Raw genomic sequence first — 24,496 nt, 5'->3', positions numbered from 1 at the left:
GTTCAGTTCGCTGGATTTTAAATGATCAAAACTTCTAGAAAAAATATAATATTAAAGCTTAAAGTTAGCATGATTTATAACTTTTAAAACGGATTAAAACACAAAGATGCTAAAAAGTTTTTTTTTTTCTGTGTTCTGATCAAATTTTTTAAAATATTTAATTTTAGCCTAAAAATTCTATATTTTCTTTATATTTTGCAAACACACTGTGACGTCAAACTTTCCAAACTAAAAAAGCTCCAAGCAGTCAATACAAAGATGTGATGTCATGGTGCTCATGGGAAATGTAGTGATTTGCACCAAACTAAAACACAGAAATGACTTACTTAACAAAAATGATGAATACATTTAAAAATGAAACTCAAAACCTGAAAAATATTTCAACTGTTTCAAATAAAAGATGGAAAAAAAGACTGAAATGTTTTCAATATCAAGAAGCTGAAGTAAAGAATGATAAATCAATGAACTAAACAAGAAAGGCCCAAAAATCAACTAAAAGAACAAGAGAAAAACTTGATAAAGAAGAAAAAGTTGCAGAATTAACTCTCGGAAACAGCACCAAGTTTACTCAGAAAGATTCATGTTTTCATCCCTAAAAAAAATTCATTATATTATTTTTTTTGTTTGTTTGTTTGTTTAAAATCTTAACGTTTTTTCAGCACCAAGAAGATATAACTGATGGATATTTACATTTTAAGACAGATTCCAGTCAAACTAAGACCTAAAAGAGGAAGACTCCCTTCATTATCATCATCTAATCTCACAAAATTGTGACATTTGATAGGAAAGGAGAACTAAGCAAACAAACCACACTTTCAGCATAAAAATACAGAAAAACAAAGCAATAACAGTTATACAACTCTTTTGATCATATACCGTTTCTCAAAAATACAAATACTATAATAATATAATAATATATTGAAGCACAAAAGTTTTAAAACTATTTTAATTAAGCAAATCAATTATTTTTCCACCAGGTGGCAGCATTGTGTCAACATTCCTCCAAAAAATGACAGGAAGTGGATCATCTCCATCAAAACATTCCCCCCAGACTCTTTTTCCATCTATTTTTTTACGAATTACTAAAATGACTGATGAAAAAAGAAATATTCTTTCATAAAATAGCCAATAAAGCTGCTAAATGTCAGAGAAAGAGTTCAACTTTATGTGATGCAGTGAAAACTGCTCCCCCGAGTGGTGAATTGGAATAATTGCATGGTTTATCAAAACAACCGCCCACTCATGACGTCACACCGCCTGCACCGTGTTTATGATGTGGTTTTGAGCAGCAGATGCTAACGAGCACTAAGATTCATCACTAAACATGCTCTGAATTTCCGGCTGGCAGGTAAGACAGCTTCAAGGAAGTTTATTTCTAAAACCTTTAAGTTCTTTTCTCCTCGTTCGCGTTAGGCGGGAATCCTGTTGCGGTTTAATAAACAGTTCGTAAACATCCGAAGGTCGTTTTTCTTTTTTAAGCTAGCTAGGAAGCTAGCGGGTAAGCTAATCTAGCTCGTTAATTTGAGTTTACATTAAAATATCCCAAGTTAGAATCCATCAGGCTATTTTTCAGTAAACATGTCAAGACTATTCAACGTGTCTCAGTAAAATTCGGTTGACAGCTGCTGGTTCGTGCCCATGAGGGGAGGCTGTTAGCCGGCCCGGGTTGGTGCTGTTGCTGCGGATGTTTATGGAGGAACTTTCATTCTGAATGATAGAAGTCATCTATGTTGGGGATTTATAGAACTTTCACCTCCCGTGTTTTTATCTAACGTTATTTTGCAGCTCATCTTTCACGTTTAGTCTGTTGTTTTGTGCAGAAAAATTGCGTTGTGAACCAGCGAACACGCTGAATTGTCGGAACAGGTTTTTCTAGGTGTGTTGAAATCTCGAAAGTACGGAGCTCTAGGCATGACATTCAAAATCTAAAATAAAAACTATTTTAAAAATCACATTGTTCGATCATTGGTGCCCATAAATACTCATTTGAGACCACAAAATGCTTTAAAAAACAGCTAAACTGTGCATACACAATGCTAATTTGTTTGCATAAAATACAAATTTGTATAAACAAATATTTATGGCCACGGAAAATTAATTAAAAGGTAGTTTGTGCCAGAAACATGCTAATTTGTGCACAGTAAATATACTATTTTTTTTATAAATAAAATGCAAATTTGTGTTATTAAAATGCTAGTATGTGCAAAAAAAGTGCACGTTTGCGCACACAGAACGCTAATATGCTAACTTGTGTGCACAAAATACAATAAAATGCTAAAATGTTCCCACAAGATGTGAATAAAATGATATGTGCACAAAAAAATAATGTTACATTAATAAAATGAGGCCACGGAGTGCTAAACTATACACACACAATATACTAATCTCTAATAACGCTATTTGTAGCCACAGAATTTTAATAAAATTCTAAACTTTGTGCACAAGATGCAAATTTGTGCACACAAAAACGTTAATAAACTAATAACTTATGTCCACAAAATGCTAAAAAAAGACAATTTTTTCACACAAAATGCTTTTTTGTAAACTCAGTCTGCTAATAAAATGCTAATCTGTGCACAAAAATGCTAATTTTGTCAAAAATACAAATATATACAAACTGCTAATATATTTAAATTGTGACAAAAAATAATGATAAAATCTGGCCTTGATATGCTAATTTGAGCACACAAAACTTATTTGTCACCTCAAAATATAATAGAATTTCATACAGAAGCAAATTTTCCAGCCTCATTTTTTTTCTTTTCTTGATTTTCGTTTCTTCAGGAGAACTTTGTTCACATCTTAATTTTCATAAACACAATGAACTCTGTGGATATCTTATTTTTCAACTGTGTCCATGAGTGATGCTGCCCTGGTTGGGAAGCTGGTAAATTACGCCGTATCTTCTGCAGGCTCCACAGACAGAGATGGCAGTGTGTGCACTGACCATGTTGGATGGGATGGAGGAGGAGGTGACGGCAGCAGGCGGCGTGCTGCTGCTGGTCCTGGCCCTCGTCTTGGCTTGGCTCTCAACCCACGTGGCTGATCGGGGAGACCACATTCTGGGCACCATCCTCACCGTGGGCACCCACGCCTCTCTGATAGGACTGGGGGGCCACGACGGCTACAGCGGGGGATCAGCCGGCGCGGACGCCTCCGAACAGCAGAGCGCTCCGCCTTCTCAAGAAAACAAGCCTGACGATGGGGAGGAGATGGCTGAAAGAGGAGAGGGTGAGGGCGAGGGGGCGGAGGGCGTTCGGACAGACCTGCTGCTGAACATACAGAGCAAACAACCACCGCTTGGAGGGCGGCGGGCTTCCGGAGAAGAGGAGGAAGTGGAAGAGGAGAAAGATGGAGCAGCGGAAGCAGCGGGAGTTTCAGAAAGGAAACCAGGAAAGCTCATGTCCGTCTTGACCAACACCATCTCCCCTGTCAGCACCACCCCCTCCATCAGCATCCGGCTCAAGTTTTTAAACGACACGGAGGAGGTGGCTGTCCTGGATCCACAAGACACAGTGGGAAAACTAAAAAGGTTTGGAAAAACAGCTTTTCTGTGCATTATGTAAATAATGGGAAGTGCGTGTCCAAGGACATTCTGGAGGGAATAGATTAAGTAATCCTTTCTGTTACATCTGCTTTAAATCCACTCACTGCAAAAATTGAATCTTGAAGATAAAATAAGATAAAATCTAGAAAAGTTGCATTACTTGCTATAATGCTAGTGTGAATGCTTTTTGCGGAAAGTAGTCGCTGAAGATGTAGAAGCGAGAGATTTGCAGTAAATGCAAAAGCTTTTTGCAAAATGTTAAATTTGATAAAAGACTGGAAATTTTATTAAAGAACAATGAAAGATTGCTAAAGCTGGCCTAAGTTTAAAAAAAAATGTTAAAATGCTTAAAAATCTCAAATAACTGCCAATTTTGTAAAGATACTTGGCGTGTTCCTTAAATATGAGCTGAACTAAATTAGTCAAAAACATTAGCCAGTTGCTAAAATTGAAGCTAAGCTGTAAATCTGCCCCTAAAAATCTAAGTAGATTACAAATTAGCCAAATACGTTAGCATGTTGTTAAAATATTAGCTAAACTCAAATTTAGCATAAAAACCTCAGTATATAAACAAAAAAGCTAGCGCATTTCTTAAATACTAGCTAGACTCAGAAATAGCCTAAAATTCCTCAGTAAGCTAAATAAGTCAAAAATGTTAGCCTGTTGCTAAAATAGAAGCTAAACTCTAGATTAGCCCATAAAAAACCCCAACAGATAAATTAGCCAAAAACGCTAGCATTTTGTTAAAACATTAGCTAAACTCCAAAAAAGCCTAATATTTATCAGTAATCTAAATTAGTCAAAAATGTTAGCCAGTTGCTAAAATCGAAGCTAAACTCTAAATCTGCCCCTAAAAATCTAAGTAGATTATAAATTAGCCAAAAACGTTAGCATGTTGTTAAAATATTAGCTAAACTCAAAATTAGCATAAAAAATCTCAGTATATGACAAATTAAACAAAAAAGCTAGCACATTTCTTAAATACTAGCTAAATTCAGAAATAGCCTAAAATTCCTCAGTAAACTAAATAAGTCAGAAATATTAGCCTGTTGCTAAAATAGAAGCTAAACTCTAGATTAGCCTATAAAAATCTCAGTAGATAACATATTAGCCAAAAATGTTAACGTGTTGATAAAATATTAGCTAAACTCAAAATTAGCATAAAAAACCTCAGTAGATGCCAATTTAGCCAAAAACGTTAGCACATTGCTTAAGTTTTAGCTAAACTCCAAAAAAGTCTAAAATTCCTTAGTAAAATAAATCAGTCAAAAATGTTAGCATGTTGCTAAAATATTAGGTAAACTACATTTTTTTTGAAAATTACAATAAAAGATGAAAACAGCCTATGAATATATTTCAAGGCTTGTTGCTAATCTACTTAAAATGTTAAATTTGAGGACTTTCTCATTCATTTCCTCTGAGTTTTTACGTGCCTCTAACTTCCTCGTTTTGTTGCCCTTTAAGAAAACAAGTTTTGGTGTCTTGATTTTTTTTCTTAAAATAAGAGTTGTTGGTAGACTGTTTTTCTTACCCCACTGTCAGACTTTTTTTAGCTTATTTTATTTTGACTTTTTTTTTTAGGGGGTCCACAAAGGAGCATATAACTTTTATTAAAACAGCTTTTCCATCTTTTACTTTTCAGTAAATTTTTCTCCGGTCAGGAGCATCAAGTTAAGCTCATCTACCGAGGTCAGCTGCTGCAGGACCCCCGGAGGACTCTGTTTTCCCTCAACATCACCGACAACAGCGTCGTCCACTGCCACATCTCACCATCACTTCACGAAGCCGCCCCGGACGAGGAGCCACCGTCCGGAGCCGAGGCCCGGCCCGAGGTCTCCGGGGGCTTCAGGGCTGCCGGGGTGGCGGTGAGCACCAGCAGCCTGGTGGTCCCCGTCTTCGTGGTGGTGCTGGCCGTGGTTTGGTACTTCCGCATCAACTACAGGCAGTTCTTCACCGCCCCCGCGACCATCTCCCTGGTGGGAGTCACTGTGTTCTTTAGCTTTCTGATATTTGGGATGCACAGCCGCTGAGGAGGTGGAGGCGGGAGCGGACGCTCTGAGACTGAGGAGGAAAACGGGATTAGCCGCGGTCGTAGGCGAGCGTCTGAGGAGACGGACGGACAGAAGCACCTTGTTGACGATGCTACAGCTGGCTGCAGTGCGTGGGTGAAGATTTTATAGCTAAATACAAAGAATTGACATTAACTGGAGCATTATTTTAGAAGTTTTCCAAAGTGGTGGAAAACATGCTGGAACTCTTATTGTGAAACATGAAGGTTTCTTGTGTGTTCTGGATTTGTTTTTAGGGTCAACATTTTAGCTCAGAATCCAAATGAAACCACTCACTGTCGTGCTTCTCCACTCAAATCTACATTGTAAGGATTGCTCTGTTAGGTTATTTTCATAAATTCTGTAAGAAAAAAAAGACTGTAAATGTGTATTCCCTGTAAATAAATCAAACTGGAAAAGATGAGAGTATATCTGGAATTTAAATGTTTTAAGGGGCATTTTGTTTCACTTTTATTGACTCAAAGCAGCTTAAAAATCCAATTAATGTGTATAGAATTGTGCCTTTGGGTACAATATATGTTTATTTTACATACAAACATCCTCATCGCTCTTTTACTGCAAACAAACAGCTTCACATTTGAGTTTTAGGAGAACGTTTGAATTATTTAAGTGCGGCGTTCAAGTTTAAACTTATCGTAACATTAATTTAGAAGAAAGGGAAAAAAAAAAAACATGATCTCTTGAGCCAAATAAACGGATTTAGATGAACTTCTGCATCAACGCAAAACTATTTTCCTCAGAAAATATTGACCTGCACTTAATTTACCACATCAAACCTCAACATCCATGAACCAAAAAACATTATCATTTTTATGAGCAAAGCAAAAAATATATATATATACATATCTATAGGAATGACAATGGGTTCATGATTCTGTTTGTGCTCAAATTTACACCCCAAAACTGCTGGATCATAAAAAAACAAAACTAAACATCACTATAAAAGCAGCATCAAAACAACTTCCTGTTGTAAACAAAGTAAAATATTGAAAATGGCACATTTTTACAAAGACCACATTCTTTGATGTGTTTTGTAAAAATAAAGGACAAATCTCAAAAACCACATGTGCAAAAAAGTAATAAAACTTTCACGCTGGGAAATTAAAGCATCAAGAGGCACAAACTGAAAACTGCGCGTGGAAGAGAGAGCTGGAGTGAACGCCAGAGTTTCTGGAAGCTTTTCATGCCGTCAAATAATAGATAAATCTAAATACACCGCAAAATATGACAAACCTGAAGACGACCCTGTGTCCCGCTTTAGACTCTTAATGTGAAAATCCCCGCAGCTCCGCTCTGTGACGACTCACTAAGACAGGAAAGATGGAACGCCTCGTCGACCCGTCAAAATAAGACGTCAGCTCCCTTTCAAAGCTTCACAATAAAAGCTTCAACACTTGACTGATGTTGACGGGTTCGTCTGGACGCTGTGAGTCGCGCTTTTGGTGAAACCGACTGTTTGGTGCCTGAATCTGTCGACCTTCGGGTATGAAGAATCAAGTAAAGAAAGATCTTTTCTGAGTTCTGTTTCACTCTTTGGATCAAAACTCAATCAGGGAAATCTCAGATGGGCTAAAACTGATTCGTCGAGTCTTCATTAAGTGAAGACACATTAAACCTGCTGGGATGTCTTAGTTTGAATACGGTGATTTGAGGTTATTCTGCTGAAGGAACCTCAGACAGACCGGGTCGTGCTAGTTTAAGTCGTCGTAGATACTTGAAATGGAAGGTGCTGTGAGTTTGGGCTTCTTTTTTTTGGTCGATAAACTGATATTACTCTGAGAGCTGCCGCCGCCGCCACCGCCGCTAAGGCTTCCGATCCCTCCGCCGCTGTTCAGTCCCAGAGATGGCCGCGGCTTCTTCTTCTTGGGCCTCCTGGAGTCCGAGTGGTTGGTGCCTGTAAGTGAGACAGAAACCGGCTCCTTATCCGTCCTCCGTTTGATTGGGAAAGGACTTCCGGACTTCTCCTCACTTGCTTTGGAGGAGGCCGAGTCAGACGGAGAGATTTCGGGGGAGTCCTCCCACTGCAGCCGGCTCATCAAGGCCTGTCCGTCGGGAATGTCGAAGCTTTCGGGGACCGCCACAGAGTCCGCCTCGGGCAGAACGGGCCTGTTACACAAAAAAATAAGAAAAACGGGAAGATTTCAACCAGGTGAAGTGACACTAAAGACAAATTCCCAAATATATTCAGCGTCTCCGCTTCACGTTTTTACATTTTAAGTGCAGAGGCCCTGAAGTGCAAATCTACACAAAAACATCACAACTACAATTAAAAAAGCGAAACAAATATAACCCTTTTGAATTGTTTTAAATGTAATATGCCTCAACAACCAGTTCTTAAACTGTGAAAATACACTGGTTATGGCCAGAGTAATGTAATTTAATTCGGTGTAGCATCTCTGATGTAGCACACGGCATTTAAGAAATAAAAAAATAAAGTTTAGACACTAAAACATAAATAAAAAAAAAGAAATAAAGGAAATGCTTCAAAAAACACAAATAATTTCCAAAAATCAAAATGAAATGTTAGAAATTAAAGGATCAGGAAAAGGTAAGTATCAAGGACATCACATTTAAGTTTTGAAGAAGAGGGAAATATTTCGTCTGAATTGAACGGTTGTGCTCAGAAGCTTCAAGAAAAATCTTCTGTTGAGGTAAACAAACATCATCATCCAATCCCAAAGTCCCACAGTCCCTTCATTTTTTAACATTTCATTCGTGAAATGTGTTTTTGATGTCACAAATCATGATTTTATTTCTAAAATATAATTTTTTTTTTTGCTTTTTCGTTGTGATTTGAACTACAGGGCCACCGTAGAAAAGACTTGAGAATAGGTTTCTCAAGAACAACTCAGACCATTTCTGCTCTTCCATCTCATCCCTGAGGAACATGACAGCAGATTCCTCATGAAGCGTTAATCCGAACTAAAGTAATCAGAACTTAAAACCCAGTTTGGACGGTTTCAGAATCATCCAATACCTGAAGAAGAACATTTATTCTATATGTGACAGAAAAACTGAGCTGATTTAACACAGCATTCAACATTTTTGAAACTTTTAACCGGGACAGTTGATTTTTTTATTTGATTAAGATATGGAGCAGGAGGTAAATCATTTCAAATTGAACTTTTTATTCAACATAAACCATAGTTATTTGCTATGTTGAAGCTTTTAAAATACAAAAACCAAAACTTGTCTCGTCTGCACCATCAATTAACTGTGAACTTATTTATATAGATGTAAGCATCTTCAGAAAAAATTGCATATGAAAAAAAACTCAAAGATTCTTTTATATCAGTATATAAAAAAATATTGAGACAATCACATCATCGGTGAAAAGTATCAACGGCACTCGGACATTTATCGCAGTTTTCGCAGCGAGATGCAACCTGGACAACTTTAAGCTGCGTTCACACCGGACGCAATTCATGATTTGCTGCATGTCAAATTGTCCTAAAAGATGTCTGATGCTCCTGCCACATGTGGGAGGAACAACTGCCAAAGTTTTTCTGGACATCATGGAAACATGGATGATGATGACCGAGTAGCTTGGGTTTATATGTTTTAGAGAGCTCTACAGAGGCACCGGCAAGCACAATGTTGCGTCTGGGTTCACCGGATCATTGTTGCTTCAGTCTATCGGTGGCCCAGTTTGAAGAATTTCTGTCCCGCGTTAAAACACGAGAGGCCAAATAAAGATAAAACTGGCGGACAGACCTCACTTGCTTGCTAGCATAGTGCGCTCGATCGCTCCAGATCCACGCGCTCTTTGATAATCTAGAGACGTCTCCCACGGATCACATTGAAGTATTTTATGTTTTTCACTATATGATTGAAGCTTTTCAAAAGAATAATTGAAGGCTTTTATTTGTTGTTGTATATTTTAACCTTGAAAATCCACACCTTTGTCGCTCGAATCGCGTCCGGTGTGAGTGCAGAATTAGCATGAACTAAACTGCATGATTGTGGTCGGAACACGATCGATACGATGAAGTATAAACCGGCCTTTACAGTAAAAAAGGAGATGACGGAGTGGTTGATCCTCCGCTTTACTGCAGTGGATCGTTAGGTGAAGGGGGGGCACACTCACGCGGACGGCCCCAGGAGGAACACCCTGACGGCCATCCTCTGCTCGTCTGTGTGCTGAGGACATCGCTGAGACCTGGAGGGACACAAGGTGGCATTACATGACCCCGACAGGCGTCACCGCGGGGGCTTCTCATGACGCCAACAAGTCTCCTCATTGCTTCCAAAGAAAAACCATCAAACAGAAGTGCATCAACCCGTATTTTATGAGGAGATCTGGATCACAGAGGAGGTGAAAGTCGGCATGATGAGACGCTTCCCCGCATGCAGGAGGTGGGACGGACCGCTGGGAGCCAATCAATGACCAATCCCAAAGTTTGGTCAGTGACTAGAGCTGTCTGGGTCTAACATGTTTGTCTCTTAGAAGAAGAATTTAGTTCAGTTCTGAACGGAAATCAGCTGAAGGGAGAAAACGAAATCTTCAAGTTCAGGGTGAGTTTGATAAAACAACGTTAGAAAATCCTCTAAAGTAACTACCTTGTACACATCTTCTTTGTGTGTTCCGATATGACCCCACACTGCTGTGAAAGAAAACACACAGACACGATACATTAATGTCAACAAACAACTTCAACTGAAATGACTTCTTCCTGCCATGAAAGCTGCTCACTGTAGTTAGAAAGGATTGGACTTCATCAGGACCCAACATCTCATAATTGATGCCAGCGTTGTAGTTGTACTGAAATGGAGAGAACTCTAATCAGTTCGGTGCACAGAATTAAAAAAAATCCACACTAAAAAAACTTTTAACAATGAAGGCGGTCACCTTGTAAGGATCTGCACTGATGCCGCTCCCAAGCTCACCTGGAGGAAAAAATACAGACATTTTCATTCACAACACTGAAAATTTGTGTTAAATCCCATTGGAATGACTATGAACTCTTATTTTGAAAAGCCCAATAAGCAGTTTTAAGTAAAAAATACATAAAAATGAAAACGTTTCACTGCGCTATTTCAAATATAAATATTTGAAACTCAAAAAAATATTGGTGTTTGGCCAAAAAAAAATGTAAAATGTCCAAAACGTTTTCCTATTCTAAAATAAAATGTATTATTTTCAGCTCCAAATGTTCTGTTTTTTAGTTTTCAAAACTGAAAATTTCAATTTCAAAACTTTTTTTTTCCACTTTCAAATCTTTTTTTTTTCCAACTCTGAAATTTTCAGTTACAAAACTTTTGGCCCCGTTGTTGCGCGTTGGGGCGGGGCTAACACCAAAGGACCAATCAAAATCGGTGCATTCACTGACTCCATATTTTTACAAAAACAAACCAAAAAAATTGCTGAAACTGCAACTGTAGAGCACTCGGTCCATCTAAAGATGACATAAACAAAAAATCTAACCAAAATAAGAAATTAAAAGAACACAATTTTAATGAAATTATATATTCTCAAAAGAAATTGAATTAAATTGAACCAAATGGTACTTTAATCAAAATATCTGTTGCGGGACCACTAAAAAGTTTATCATATTCTATTTATTTTGTTTATCTATGGAAAAACCCAACATATTTTTAATATTTTGTGTTTCTCCTAACATGTCAAAAACAAGTTTCTGACCCACTAACCATTTTTGTGTTTCAGAGTTTTGGATCTTCTTGGGGAAGTTTGACTCTGCAGAGAAAAATCTATTATTTTAATGAAACTATACAAGTAAAATAAACACAAACTGTCAAAAGTTGAACAAATCAATACCTTGTCGGATTTTCTTTTCTTTGCTGAAAAAAAAGAAATGTGCTCAACATGTGTTTGTTATGAATTAGAGTCCAAATGTTGACTTTTCTATGCTCACCTCTTTTTTCGGCTCCGTACGACCAGTCGTTGTCGTTGAGGTCGTCGTTGTCTTCCTGATCGCTCTCTGATTTGCTCATGTTGTTGTTGCTAGCCAGTCTGGTGAAAAACGTAGAGGAACAATGTAAATCTAATCTGACGCACGTCTCAAAGGGTCACCGCTGACTGACCTGCGGTTGGCGATGCGGCTGCTGTTGCGTCCCATGCCGAGACATTTCTCCAAGTGAGGAGCAAAGCGAGACGCCGCTATCAATCTTTTACAGTTGGGACATTCGCACTCTTTGTTCTTCCACTGATTGTACACCTGTCCAAAGATGTCCACACCTGGTTGGTCCACAATTTCTGAAACACAGAAACATAAAATGTTAAGCAAACACAGAAAATGATTAACAAATGGAATAAATAGGACAGAACGAGACAAACCAAATTCTTTCATGCTTTCTTGGTCTGTTTCATCCAGGAAGAAGTAGCCCTGCTTCACTGCGCGGTGCACCTCGAAACACAGGCCCAAACAAGCATCTTCCACCAGTTCAGAGTAGATGTCGTTCACCAAGGCCTGCCAACAAACAAGAGTCTGAAAAACAAGTGCCACTATCCAAGATTATTGTTAACATCAAATGTGTTTGTGCCTCACCTCCAGCTTGGTGTTGTCTGGGCCTGAGAGGGGCATATCCTCCATTTTCATTTGAAAATCTGTCCTGGAAATCTTGATATGGAGGTAATAAGCTGGTGTCCTTAAAATTTCAAAATAAAAGTTCAACAATTGTTTTCATAAAGAATGATGTGTTTTATTGGAAATAAGAAAATTTAATTTATAGATGTGGGGGGGATTACCTTTTCTTTAAATATTAAGTCTTGTAGAAAAATATTCTTCATCCTGGTGAACAGAAGGAAACAGAAAGCAGGATGACGGATCTCCAACCAAAAAACTGACGATGAAGAAGGATTTTAATGAGAAAACTCCATATAATATTAGTAAGTTGGATGCTAAATACTACATGGTAGCTCAGCCTGAAATAATACAATAAACCCATGCAGTTTCTTTTTTTTTTTTAATTCCCTCTTTTTAACCATAATCAGGTGGTGTCATTAGCTTTGATGTTGTTTTAAACTATCATTTTGTAATATTATTTAATCTGATAAATTTGATTTTATTTGTACTTAATATACTTAAAATTGGAAGGCTGAAAATCCATCTTGTTTTTATTTACAGCTAAATTAGCTTGAGCACAAAAATGAATTATTAATATAAAAATAAGTACAAGTTTGTATTGCCTTCATACAGAACACAAATATGTGTTTCCTAGTTTGTCACAAAATTACCCAAAAGTGACACAAAAAAATAGAATTTATGATAAAAACAAATAAAATAGCGACACGAAATAGCATCAGAATGAGAGCGAAATACTGTTTCCTCTTCTTACCCGGTCATGCCAACAACAACTCAGCCTGAAGCAGGCGGTTTCTCTGAAGGAAGCAACATAACCGGTTCGGTCCGGATGGAACACGCAGGCGGGATGCTTGTCCTTAAGCCGCAGCCATCGTTATTGTTTACGGTTTTATGGTTTTGCTGCCTGAAGTCAGAGCTGTCGCAGGTGGAGGTTAGCTTAACTGACGTTAGAAACCCGCTTGACATCGAGCAGGCCGACAGCTTTAAGCGGAGTAAAAATGAAACCTAACGGAAGAACTTCCGGGTATGCCTTAAAAAAATAAAAGCCTTGGGTGGTAAAATGGCATTGGTTCAGTAATTAAAAACTGCAGTGCTTTTATTCATATTTACTTAAAAGCTCTTTAAATATATCAATTTGGCAACTGTGCTGTATTTATTTAAAAGGGAAACTTTATTAAAAAAATATTTTTACAAAAATAGCATTGTTCTGAAGGCATAAACATGTACTTCCGGTCTTAATATTTCGCTTGACTGGAACCTTTCTATGTAGATTTTACAATTAACTTCTGGGCTGTTTTCCATACCTTTTAAACAAAAATTCCCTTATTTAGATGCTATAAGTTGATTTAATGTGGAATAGTTTAAGTTAAAAGTGAGTGAAATTTGTAGTAGTTTAAAAACTCAACTTTAAAATTGCATAAATTGAGTTTTAGGTCTGTACATCCTTGAATATATAGTTTTAAAAAAAAGTAAGAATACTTAGTTACATGATTGAATGCTACATAGATGTTTACCCAGCTCAATAAAAAAATGCATAATTTTCAAGCTTTTGTTGTTTATTTGCTCAAATACTTGAACTACAAGGACATAAGAACACCCTCAGCTATATAAAACATCAAATTCTGTCAAATGGTCAGCAGTACAAACTTGTAAAGCTTTGCTGTTATAGAGAACTCTAGAAACCAACAGCTGGCAGAGGAACAAAAAATAAACGGGTGGATTTAACCAAAGATTCTTCCCGATGAGTGAAAGACTCACCGGCTTCCAATATCACAGATGAGGGTTTCCAAAAATCAAAGTACTAACAAAATAATAAGCACTCGATACAAAAACTGTATTTACAGGAAAAAATTACATATTTTTGTACTCCAAGTCCACTGGCAAAATCAGTTCTGCGAATCCCTTTCACAGAGCTCCACGTGTTCTTTTCCCTTTCCCTCTTCCAGGTTGTTCAATAGTCCGCGCTGGTTTTGTTTGTCAGTGATGAGATTCGTTGTGGTCACAATCATCCATGACGAACAAATGACTCGAGTAATTGGTGACTCGACAGTAAAGACCTTTGGACGAGAAAATGTCAAAAAAAAATAGTTGAGGAATATCTACATTCATGGTGTTGGTGTGATGTCCCGCTCGGGCACAAACATACGTGCACGCTGCAGTCCCGTCACGGGGTCCAACATAACAGCACACATTAAAGCAAAGAAACACACATCCTAACAGAGATCTGTGCAAGCGTGCACAAACTCAGGACAGATTTACAATAAGTGCACACTTTTTTTTTTTTTTTTTGGATAAGCTGGAGACAGAAACTCATAAAGCCAAAGTCTTTAAAATAAAAATGGACAGTTTGAGAAATAGCATCAGATTTAAATACTTTTAAAGAGATAACTTCAGCTGAAGAATTACCGTTGACTCATCGGAGGAGTTTACGACTTATGCAACAGAGTGGATGTAAAGAGCTGCTAATACGCCAGTTTCTACGGATGATTTAGTTGAAGACACAAGAAAATCAAAGACTTTTGTGTTTAGGGAAGAAAAAAATTTGCAAATAACCTTCAACATCTGTAAAAGTGACACAAAATCCTCAACCGGAGGTGATTACAGTAAGGGCTTCAAACATTTTTTATGCCAGACTTAGAGGCTGAAAACAATTTAAATCTGGTTTATTACAGCTAATATTTACATCCACCTGGACTTGATAGGTGCGATCAGACGTAACAGTTTAAAAAGCTGTGGCTGAAGGACAGCTCTGCTCTCTCCTGAAAGGAACCCCAACAGAAAAACGAATAGGAAGATAAAAACAAATAAATAAAGTTGCATTGGGCTTCACTTCTAGCAGCAGCACTCCTCGATGTTTCATTAAATCTGAAACACAACAGTAAGGGTGTATTGTTTACATTAACGTCTTGATTTGTGTAACAGCCAGTTTTGGTGATGTGGGATTAACAGTTTGATTCTAATGTTGAAAAGACGTAAGCAAAGAGGGAAAAAAAATGTTAAAAAATATTCCTCAGAAGCTAAAACTCCTGGTCTGAAAGCACCTATCGTCTGTGGCGGGTTTAAAGACTCCGTGTTTAGTGAAAGGATCTGAAGTTTTCCAGCAAGGACATTCATCATGGCTTGACTTTTTTTTTTCCTGAAAGAAATACCACCTCTGTCAGAACCAAACTATAAAAGCTAACACAACTTAAGAACAGAGACCCAAACAACGAGAAAAACTATTAAAAGAAACATTCTGAAGAGTGCAATTTTTCAGCGCCTCCCCCCTTCCCGTCTCCTAAATGCGATCCACTGTTCCGTGTTAACCGAGACATGCTGCCCGTCTTTAAACCGGAGAACTCAAAGAAACGTGGGAGGGTTGGGAATTACCCACAGTCCTCAAAAGAACCGTGAAGATCAGGAACAGGAACGTCCATGACCTCACCAAAGCAGTGGAATGCTGTTTTTTTTTTGGCTAATCGGCAGCGAGTCGACCAGTGCTGTCAGACACCTGAGGGGAAAGAGTGAGTTCGGAGGGAGGGTCCTTCCGTGGGTTCTGATTCTGACCAACATAAAATGGATGCGGGATGGAGAAAGCGGTACAGTGGCTCCCTCTAGTGGTGAGAGGAGAGCAGGGTTGGCACAGTGGCAGAGCTCCCTGGACTCTTGGCTCAGCTCAGCGCTGCTCAGTTCCTTCCGCGGCGACGCCGGCTCCGTTTTAGTCTGAATCCGAGTCCGACGAGCCGGCAGAGTTTGACTCGCTGCTGCTGTCCTCCGACTTGTTCTCCTTGTCTTCTGCCTCGTCATCGTCATCATCGTCGTCGTCATCATCGTCATCATCATCGTCGTCGTCGTCTCCCTCCTTCTTTAAACAGAATCAGCGAACATAAAGAAGTCAGAACATCTTAATGTCTGCCAGCGCCGGGTTTGATCCGAGAGAAATGTCGCTCACGTCATCGTCATCATCTTCATCATCGCTGGACGAGTCTCCCTCAGACGAAGCTTTCTCCTGCTCGTCGTCATCGTCGTCATCATCATCATCTTCCTCCTCTTCAGTGTCCTGTAGGAGAGCAGATTTTTAGCTGAGGACGAACCGTCACCACAGGAAATGCGGCCACGCTTTTGGCACTCACAGATTTCTTAAACTTCACTAAGGGGCCGCCGGGTTTAGAAGGGTTTCTCCGTTTCTGGAAAAATGACAGAATCGTGTCAGAAATCGACAAAAGAAAACTACAAAGTTCCTCGACAGAGGAAAACTTACTTGTGATATATATTCTTTGTAGACGTTTCTTTCTTGAGTAGACAGACTCTGTGGAAGAACCAAAGTCAGGCAGGAATGTTTTTGTGTCACTTCATAACAAGCGGATGTGCAGGAGTTCTTACAGCGAGCCACTGCTCCAGCAGGACTTTGTACTGCCTCTGCTTCTCCTCGGCAATCTTCTTGTAGCGATCCTTGTCCTTCAGGGGTAACCTCTGCCACCGGCTGCCGATCTCGGCCATCCGCTCTTTCATCGGAAGGTGGTTGAGCTCCCCGTTGGAGAGCATCTCCTGAGAAAACTTCTGATATCCATTTCTGCGGTCAAAAGACACAACAGAGCGCGTAAACGTTGTGATCTGGACTGAACAGCGGGGAAGGATGAAAGGACGGGAGGATCTTACGAGGGCGGCTTCTTGGGTTCACCCTCAAACTTCATTTTCTTCCCTGAGGCGATGGCGGCGGCGGCAGGAGAGCGCATCTCGCACAGGTCTCTCTTTTAAAGAGCAGGGGTTAGTTTCCATAAGTCTTGCAGACGCACGGCGGATTTAATGAAGACATGTTCTTACCTCGTATCTCTTCTGGTCCTCTGCTGCCTTTTTGATCCACATGATCTTCTCCTTCTTCTCCATGGTGCTCCAGGCTCCCTCCATGGCTTTTTGTGCCTTGGGACGGTCATTCTGCAAAGCAGAGTTTGTTAAATCCACTTGCGAGGAACCACATGGATCATCCAAGTCCTCCCAGTCGATTTACCTTAAATCTGGCAAGGTAGTCTCCGATTACACTCTGCTGCCAAATGTCCTGAGCAGTCTTGGGTGGATCTGGAAGACGACTTCGATCCTCCTTCTCCTTCTTCTCCGATTCCGCTTTCAAGACTAATTCCAGGCGTTTATACTTCTCCTAAATCAGGAAATATTCAACATTTATTAAAAAAATGTCTCCCGGATGCTTTCAGTCGTAACTTTTTCCTTCACTGAGCTGCTTACCTTCTTCTTATCTGGCAGGTCGTTCCACATCCGCGCCAGGTATCTGGTGACCTCGCTGTCTGAGAGGTCAGGCCTCTCCTGCTGCAGCTTCTGACGCTTCTCCTCAGCAAATATGAACATGGCAGAAATGGGCCTTTTGGGTTTCTCCGGATTGGCCTGTCGAATGAGGTTGATATAAACAGGAAACTTAAGAATAGTTCACCACAGGGCTGAACGATGTGAAGAAAACTTGCGATACTGAAATCACGACATGACTTGTGATACATGAACAGACTAAAAACAACTAAATATATAATTTTCGTTTCACTGCAACAGTTTTAACAAATAAAAGGCATCCTAACATTAAACGCTCGTCTACATAAGAGCAGGGATCTAACATAAAAGGGCTCCATTGATTGGTCAACGACCTGACGGGTTAATCCGATTGGTCAAATGTGTAATAGGCTTCATTTAATTGTTCAATACTTCCAGCTGCAATGATTTTGTTGCAGCTAAACACTCGAGGTAACCATTTATTGCAGTTTATGCCATCTTTTGCAATATGCATATTGTCGATATTGCGATATCTGTAAATTTGCAATTTATCGTGCAGGCCTAGTTCATAGCTTTTTTTTTTAAGTGCATTAAATACTAATTCTCCTATGTTTTGCTAATAAAAAAAAACTATAGTGATTCTCCTGCTCCTTTCCGTACGCCTTTGGCACATAAAAACTCAATCACACTTTCAGCGATTTCAGCAATTTTGGAACCAAAACGTTCTTCTTGTTTCGACATTACTGCTTGTATTTTTAGTATTCATAAACTTCATAGTTTTTGAAATATTGAGCAAAATATGCCCCATAGGAAATGAATGAGAAAGTCTTCAAATTTCCAAAATTTAAGTAGATTAGCAACAAGCCTTTAAATATATTCAAGGGCTATGCTTTAAAGCTTTATAGTAATTTTCAAAAAAGTTGGAGTTTAGCTAATATTTTAGCAACATGCTAACGTTTTAGGGTAATTTGGCTTTGTCCGAATTCCCCACCTAACCCCCCAACTACTAAAAAACTATTTTAGTATCCGAATTACCTTTTTTAAAGGTAATTCAGACAACATTGCTCACTATTTTTCTTTTGTTTTTCTATAGACCGGATATGACGTCATCGATTAAACGAATAAAAACGAACATTTCACGACCTTTACTTATGACTCCACTGTGTTCTGATGGTGAAAATGTGGATGGTTTATTCAAAAATTACATTTAAACACGATTATTTGTTCGAAATTGTTCGACCGCAATGCATTGTGGTTTAAATCCGCTAATCTAGTGATCATCAATGTAAGCTAGCTTTTTGCAAAGACTTCTGGGAAATTTCCCGTGCACTCGATTTTGGAATTGGTAAACTCGGAGAGCACTGAAAGATGGCTAATGCACTATAGAAAGCACTATATAGGGATTAGAGGGGGGGGGATTCGGACACAACCTTTGTGATCTACTGAGATTTTTTAGGCTAATTTGGAGTTTAGCTTCTGTTTTAGTAATAAGCTAACGTTTTTAACTAATTTAGTTTACTGAGGAATTTGAAGCTATTTTGGAGTTTGGTTAGTATTTAAGCAACAAGCTAATTTTTGGGGGCTAATTTGGAGTTTAGTTCATATTTAAGTCATAAAAAAGCATTCACACTAGCATCATCGCAGGTGATGCAACTTATTGTTTTAATTTGTAACGCTGACAAATGCTGTCTTTTATGAAAATGAGAAAAACACCTGAATGGTTCAGAGTAGTGGTCCAAACTTGTGTCGTTCGCCTCACCTTTGCTTTGGAGGCTTGTTTTTTCGTGGCAGGACTGTTGGCTCGACCTCCTCTCTTAAAGCCCACTTTCTCCTCCCCCAGCACTCGCCGCTGCTCCTCCTCTGATAAAGACTGCCAACAGAGAATCCAAAATGCATGAGCATCAAACAGAATGAGCAGAGAACTGTTTTTTAGCAAATGAGCGCAGGACTTACACTGAGAAATCTGTTCATTTCAATCTCATACTCCTTCTTCCTCTGAAAAACAAACAGATTTAACACGTCAGACTAAACTGACTCTTCGCTGTCCAGCGGTGCGACCGCCTGAATACGAACCTGTTCACAGCGTTTCTGGTAGGCGTCCTTCTCGTTTTGCTTCAGCAGCTTCCACCTCTGGCTGCACATCATCATGCGCTCTGTGCTGGGGACGTCCTTCATGCTGGACATGAGCTCCGCGCAGAACATGGAGTAGCCGTTTCTACAGGGGATTCACAGAACGTATTACCAGATTTTACTCCCTAATTTAAAGAAACGTAGGGGCTGCTGTGACTCACGGAGGAGGCTTGTCGGGTCGGCCGTCGGATTTGTCCTTCAGGTGGCGCTCGGCCTTAGTCAGGATGGACTTGACGTAATCTTCCTGAGTCATGTTCAGCTCCGGGTGCTGCTGGATGTACCCCCGCATCGTTTCCTGCAAACGCCCAGAGTCAACACAAAAGACTCGAGCCGGGCTGCGGTTCAGCATCACCAACTCTCACCTCATACACTTTCTGCTGCTCCAGAGACTTAGAGATCCACTTTAGTCGCTTTTTATCAGGCAGCTGTGTCCACTGTTTGCCAAGACTGTCCTTAATATCTTTGGTGGTCGCCTGGTGTCGGAAAATGAAAAAATATAAAGGAACAAATTCTATTCTAGAAGACAAAGCATTTCTTATACTTACATCAGGGCGTGTCTTTAGGAAGGCCTTCTTTTCATGGTTGTACCAAAGCTGCTGCGGCGTCTTGGGTTTTTCTGGGACATTTGAACCTTTCTTGGTAATCGTCTCCACAAGATCCGGATGCTCTTCCCTATTTGGAAACCACAGTTAACCTCCAAATCTGTCACTTCAATAACCGCTAGTGAAGACAGAGCTCATCTCACCTGAATTTCATCATGCTCTGCACAAACGCCTCTTTGTCTCGAAGGAAATCTTCAACATATTTTTTCTGCATTCAGTGAAAGAAGAGACATTTCAGAAATACAGTTTAATGTGAAAGCAGCAACTTTTATGTTCAACCGACCTTCTTTTTGTCTGGTAATTCCCTGTATTTCTTGGAAAGGATCTTTGTCAGATCCAAATTGCTCATTTCGGGATGCAGCTTTGCATATTTGGCCCTCTTCTCCATGAAGAACCGAAAGTATGGAGTCAAGGGCTTCTTGGGGAAATCGGGATGCTTCTGTTCATGGATGAAAAAAAAAGTCTTAAACCTCAATCATTAATATTTCTTCAGTATTCGTGTGACACAACTCACCTTAATTTTCTTGCCTTTATAGGGATTCTTGATGTAATCTTGAGCATCAACTATCAGCTCCGTCAGAGTTCTAAACTTACGAATCTATCAGCAGAAAAAACACAATAAGGCTAAAAAATAAAGCACAAAATTTGGCGTCTATTGGAAGTCAATCGAAGAGTTGAAAAGGTTCACCTCCTTTGAGACTTCCAGCCACTTCAGCCGGCACATCTCTGCCGTGTAGGAGTTGAAAGCCACCTTCTGCCAGTCCAGGTGGGACTCTGACGTTTTGTATTTTGTCAAGTCTTTCTGTGGCAGGGCCACCTTCATGGCCTCCAGCAGTCTTAGGAGGTCTTCCTGCGCCCACACTGTGACATATTTTATAAGAAAAGTCATAAAACTCTTCAGGAAATAGTAAAAGGGCAATAAAAGTGTATTTTATTGAAATTCTTAGATAAATCACCTTGATCTTGGGCTGTTGCCTCCATTTCTCCATTCATTTGTTAATATGCCTTCAACATATAAGAAGGAAATAATAAGAAATAAAAACTGACAATAATATTTTTTAATAAAACATGAAATTATATTTGTTTCAAATTAAATATCAATATAATTATAGGTGATTCTCACTTATATAAATGGTAAAAGTGATGGTAGAATTCAAATGTGCCTCTACATAATGGTTTATGTTCATCACACCGCCCCTAAAACGTTTACGCTGCATGCTGAGACATAGGCTATTGCTTGTGACGGCTTCAAATCTCAAATAACGCTGCGGAGGGCTTCAACTGGCGCAAATAGCTGCGGCGACAACAGGACTCCCGGTGGAGCGAAAAAAATTTCGCCAACCGGAATTTAGCGAATTAGTACTGTCCTTATTCCACAACAAAACTATCACGGACGCCGCGGGAGCGACCATTTTCCCCCTCGCTCCGGTCGGTAATGGAGGATTTGGTGTCGGAGCGGAGGTTGGGGAGGATCCACAGGAGGGAGGAAGCGAATGGACGTGGACGGACAGGCAGCTGTAGGCGACCAGCTGACCACGGACTGGGGGGATCTGCTTTCGGTCTCGGAGAGGCAGGAATGGTGGCTTGGAAGCACTGCAGCCAAGTGCGCCATTCGGCGGAGACGCCTCATCACCCTTCGGATGTAGCTCCGCCATCACAACCCGATTGTCTTTTTTTTTTAGCTTTTTAAAAGATAAAGGCGAGGAATTTCGACGCAGCGTTTAACTAAAGTGAATAAAATGTATTTTGGGGTCAGTTTAATCGAGTTCACGGTGGAATTTTAGAGGAAAATCTAGAGCCTTCGTCAGCTAGGCGTAGCCGAACAGCGCTCCAATGATGGCGGACGCTTGTTGTTCGGCTTGTCCTTGATGGAGCCAGCTCAACCGTGTGACCTAGCTTTGAGAAACGACGAAAAAAACACTTCGATTTTACCCGATTTAAAGCAAAGTGGGGGCAAAATCGAACAAAAACCGACCTAAAAGTCTAAACTAAGCACAAACAAGGACTATTTAATGTCGCTCAGTGATCTTATTTCGAACAGCTCTGTATTTATACTCGCCCCATGAAATGTTGAGCTCCCTGGCAGCTGAGAATAGGAGACCCGCATTAAAAAAACTGGATTTTTACGGATTTTTTTTCTTTTTACAATTTTACTTAATCGTAGCTTTAAATTAAGTTTACCAAGAAATTCGTCAAAATACAAGTCAATAAAACAACATTTCTTGTTTTTTATGTAAACTTGAGTAACTAGAAAATAAGAAAAAAAACGGCGAAACATGTATTTTTAGGTGACTTACTTTAGTTGTTTAGTTATTATATATATATATTTTTTTTAATTGTTGCGTTTTTGCAGTTTCGGAAGCGTCCATAAAGCGTCTAACGGCGTTCGTGTGAAACAAATGGCTCAAAAGGAAGCCCGTTAACGGCCGAAACTGAGCAGCCTCTCCGGGTCCGCCATGCTTCAGCCCCAGCGCGACGAGGAAAACCTACCGTGACGAGGTCCAATGGCGCACTGCACACACCGAAGACGGAGCTTCGACCTAAAGCCAGGGCGTCGCAGACTGCCTTTACCCCCTCGATCCAAAAAGCGCATAAGCGAGCACGGGAAGGCGGGTTTTCCGAGCTCGGTCGTCGGCGGTTCTGGGCTAGTCAGTGAGAGAGAGAGGGGGAGAGGGAGGGCGAGTCTCTGCACGGTGAGATATTAAACCGAGATCCCTGATGGCTGAACGAGAGAGGCGGCTAGCTATTCCGACAACAGCCGCGTGGAGGTCTCCGCGCGGAAACCAGCGCATTCCCCCATGCAGAACACACAGTCACACCGAAAATAGCTCACTTTCGTTTCACATACTTTGAATGTGGGGCTCGCTGGGTGTAATTTTTTGAACAATTTTCCTGGTTTAAGCCTCCGGTTCTTGTGCAGATTCCTCCCCGCTCCGAGGACAACAAACACGGCTATGGCCGACCTCGTCCGTCGCCTTTCTCTCGCAGTCGGTTTATCTCGTGACTTCAAAGAGGAGCGCGAGCGAAGAAGAAAAAGGACGGAAAGTGTTGAGTCGTTTCGTGGACTTTAGAACGCGGTTTGTTTATTCCGTCCTTTTGTGGGGTTGTGAAACGCAGCGGCGGCTGCGTCGGCTTACCTGTCTGGTCGCGAGGCTCGGAGTCGCTGTGGAGGAAGAAGGGGAGGGTTGAACGACAGCCAGCACTGCGCCGTCGGTCCCGGGCTCCAGTCCCCGCAGAGATGGTCCTTCCCCCGCCTCCATCTCACGCGCTGTCTCCCTCTCCCTCCACTCAACGCGCAGCAGCCATCCTCCCTCCATCCAACCATTTCGCTACGCCGACACAGACATGTTTCCGAGGCTGCGCCGCGGACTCTGAACACAACCGAGGACACTTTTCTCCCCATCCGAAGTTTGCTCCACTTTTATCAAATAAATGTTGATTTCATTGAATATGTCACTACTCCTCTGATCGTATAGTTTTATAAAACTATTAAATAAACTCATATAATTGGATCAAATATATATATTTTTTGAGTATCTGACGCATTTATCTGAGATGTCCCCTCCAGTGACAGTGGTTCCCTCCAGCTCCTGTCTGCGCCCTTTCCGCCTCCCTTTTGCTCCAAACCTTCTTTTACTGCATTTTAAGCGCTGCTTTGACAGCTTCATTTTAGCCCGGCGTGTTTTTCTTTTTCTTTTTTTCTTTTTCCAACTCCCACCTTGTGTGTTTGTGGGCGGAACCCCCCGCCGTCCAATCCGGCCGGCTCCATTCAGCGAAAACAAATGACTCGCTTTACCGTGTTGCGTTCACTTGCTGCTGAAAATTTCAGCTTTACTGCAAAAAAACACAAATGCAGACAATTTAAAGGACACACAAGTTATGAAGAACGCAATGTCATCATTGAACATATATATTTTTTTGTTTTGTGTAAAAACTTTCACATTAAGTATTAAATATCTTGGGTTCAATACATAATTCCTACTTTTTCTTATTGTATTTAAAGAAAATAAATATCTGTAGTAAAAAAAAAAAAAAAAAAAAACAGAACTTGACCTAAAATATATCACATTTAGACCAATCTCTTCATTTTAAAAAAGAATTGGCTTTATTAAACAAACATGATGTTTTTCAAGAAAAAAAACACGTTTTTTGAGTATTTTATTTTATTATTTAGAAATTCTCCGACCAAAAAATAGTCCAGGTGTACTCCAATTTCATTTGTTTGCATGTAACATGTCACAATGACAAAAAAGTCTGCTAAAAGTGAGGCAGTACTTTACTTTTATATAGTATCTAATTATATTATTAAAATAAAATAAGATGCCATTGCAGAAATAAATTAGATAAAAATCA

At 40.0% G+C, this 24,496-nt stretch overlaps 3 protein-coding genes across 6 annotated transcripts; 1 reads left to right on the top strand and 2 right to left on the bottom strand.

The window, feature by feature from the left end:
* The first annotated feature begins 1,193 nt into the window (after window positions 1-1,193).
* On the top strand, window positions 1,194-6,019 carry tmub2 (transmembrane and ubiquitin-like domain containing 2). Its single transcript, XM_024271699.2, has 3 exons — window positions 1,194-1,348; window positions 2,913-3,532; window positions 5,190-6,019. The coding sequence occupies exons 2-3, from the start codon at window positions 2,928-2,930 to the stop codon at window positions 5,575-5,577; spliced, it is 993 nt and encodes a 330-aa protein (XP_024127467.1). The 5' UTR covers window positions 1,194-1,348; window positions 2,913-2,927; the 3' UTR covers window positions 5,578-6,019.
* A 347-nt stretch (window positions 6,020-6,366) lies between these two features.
* atxn7l3 (ataxin 7-like 3) lies at window positions 6,367-13,174 on the bottom strand. The gene is made up of 14 exons (XM_024271698.2): window positions 12,913-13,174; window positions 12,323-12,365; window positions 12,123-12,222; window positions 11,912-12,044; window positions 11,659-11,830; window positions 11,490-11,587; window positions 11,393-11,415; window positions 11,266-11,311; window positions 10,466-10,503; window positions 10,310-10,378; window positions 10,177-10,220; window positions 9,704-9,775; window positions 7,586-7,722; window positions 6,367-7,510 (listed from the first exon to the last, which is right to left on the bottom strand). Exons 3-14 carry the CDS (start codon window positions 12,171-12,173, stop codon window positions 7,308-7,310), a joined length of 1,086 nt encoding a protein of 361 aa, XP_024127466.1. The 5' UTR covers window positions 12,174-12,222; window positions 12,323-12,365; window positions 12,913-13,174; the 3' UTR covers window positions 6,367-7,307.
* Window positions 13,175-13,696: 522 nt separating this feature from the next.
* Window positions 13,697-24,032, bottom strand: ubtf (upstream binding transcription factor). Of its 4 annotated transcripts, none has more exons than XM_024271537.2 (21): window positions 23,281-24,032; window positions 21,100-21,148; window positions 20,832-21,004; window positions 20,658-20,741; window positions 20,427-20,582; window positions 20,287-20,351; window positions 20,087-20,213; window positions 19,904-20,014; window positions 19,703-19,836; window positions 19,485-19,626; window positions 19,365-19,406; window positions 19,171-19,281; window positions 17,379-17,534; window positions 17,146-17,292; window positions 16,962-17,072; window positions 16,797-16,888; window positions 16,521-16,710; window positions 16,399-16,446; window positions 16,271-16,324; window positions 16,090-16,197; window positions 13,697-16,002 (listed from the first exon to the last, which is right to left on the bottom strand). In XM_024271537.2, the coding sequence occupies exons 2-21, from the start codon at window positions 21,134-21,136 to the stop codon at window positions 15,856-15,858; spliced, it is 2,235 nt and encodes a 744-aa protein (XP_024127305.1). In that variant the 5' UTR covers window positions 21,137-21,148; window positions 23,281-24,032; the 3' UTR covers window positions 13,697-15,855. The 4 variants fall into 4 exon arrangements, with proteins under 4 accessions (XP_024127305.1, XP_024127306.1, XP_024127307.1 ...); XM_024271538.2 differs by lacking the exon at window positions 23,281-24,032 and adding an exon at window positions 22,992-23,246; XM_024271539.2 differs by lacking the exon at window positions 23,281-24,032 and adding an exon at window positions 22,634-22,963 and having other exon boundaries at window positions 13,697-15,999.
* Window positions 24,033-24,496: the final 464 nt, after the last annotated feature.

This window comes from Oryzias melastigma, linkage group LG8 (genome assembly GCF_002922805.2).
Source record: "Oryzias melastigma strain HK-1 linkage group LG8, ASM292280v2, whole genome shotgun sequence".
Lineage (NCBI taxonomy): Eukaryota > Metazoa > Chordata > Actinopteri > Beloniformes > Adrianichthyidae > Oryzias > Oryzias melastigma.
The sequence above is the reverse complement of the archived record's forward strand: the minus strand, read 5'-3'. Positions and strand labels throughout refer to the sequence as shown.

What these genes read in the sequence shown, in the direction of transcription:
- ubtf (XM_024271537.2), bottom strand. Translation starts at nt 21,136, where the DNA reads ATGAATGGAGAAATGGAGGCAACAGCCCAAGATCAAG. An exon ending in AGCAGCAGAAAGTGTATGAG is followed by an intron (nt 19,837 to 19,903) that starts GTGAGAGTTGGT and finishes GGGCGTTTGCAG; the next exon opens with GAAACGATGCGGGGGTACAT. An exon ending in CGACCCGACAAGCCTCCTCC is followed by an intron (nt 19,627 to 19,702) that starts GTGAGTCACAGC and finishes AATCCCCTGTAG; the next exon opens with AAACGGCTACTCCATGTTCT.
- tmub2 (XM_024271699.2), top strand. Translation starts at nt 2,928, where the DNA reads ATGGCAGTGTGTGCACTGACCATGTTGGATGGGATGGAGGAGGAGGTG. An exon ending in ACAGTGGGAAAACTAAAAAG is followed by an intron (nt 3,533 to 5,189) that starts GTTTGGAAAAAC and finishes TTTACTTTTCAG; the next exon opens with TAAATTTTTCTCCGGTCAGG.
- atxn7l3 (XM_024271698.2), bottom strand. Translation starts at nt 12,173, where the DNA reads ATGAAAATGGAGGATATGCCCCTCTCAGGCCCAGACAACACCAAGCTG. An exon ending in GTACGGAGCCGAAAAAAGAG is followed by an intron (nt 11,416 to 11,489) that starts GTGAGCATAGAA and finishes CTTTTTTTTCAG; the next exon opens with CAAAGAAAAGAAAATCCGAC. An exon ending in TCCAATCCTTTCTAACTACA is followed by an intron (nt 10,221 to 10,309) that starts GTGAGCAGCTTT and finishes TTTCTTTCACAG; the next exon opens with CAGTGTGGGGTCATATCGGA.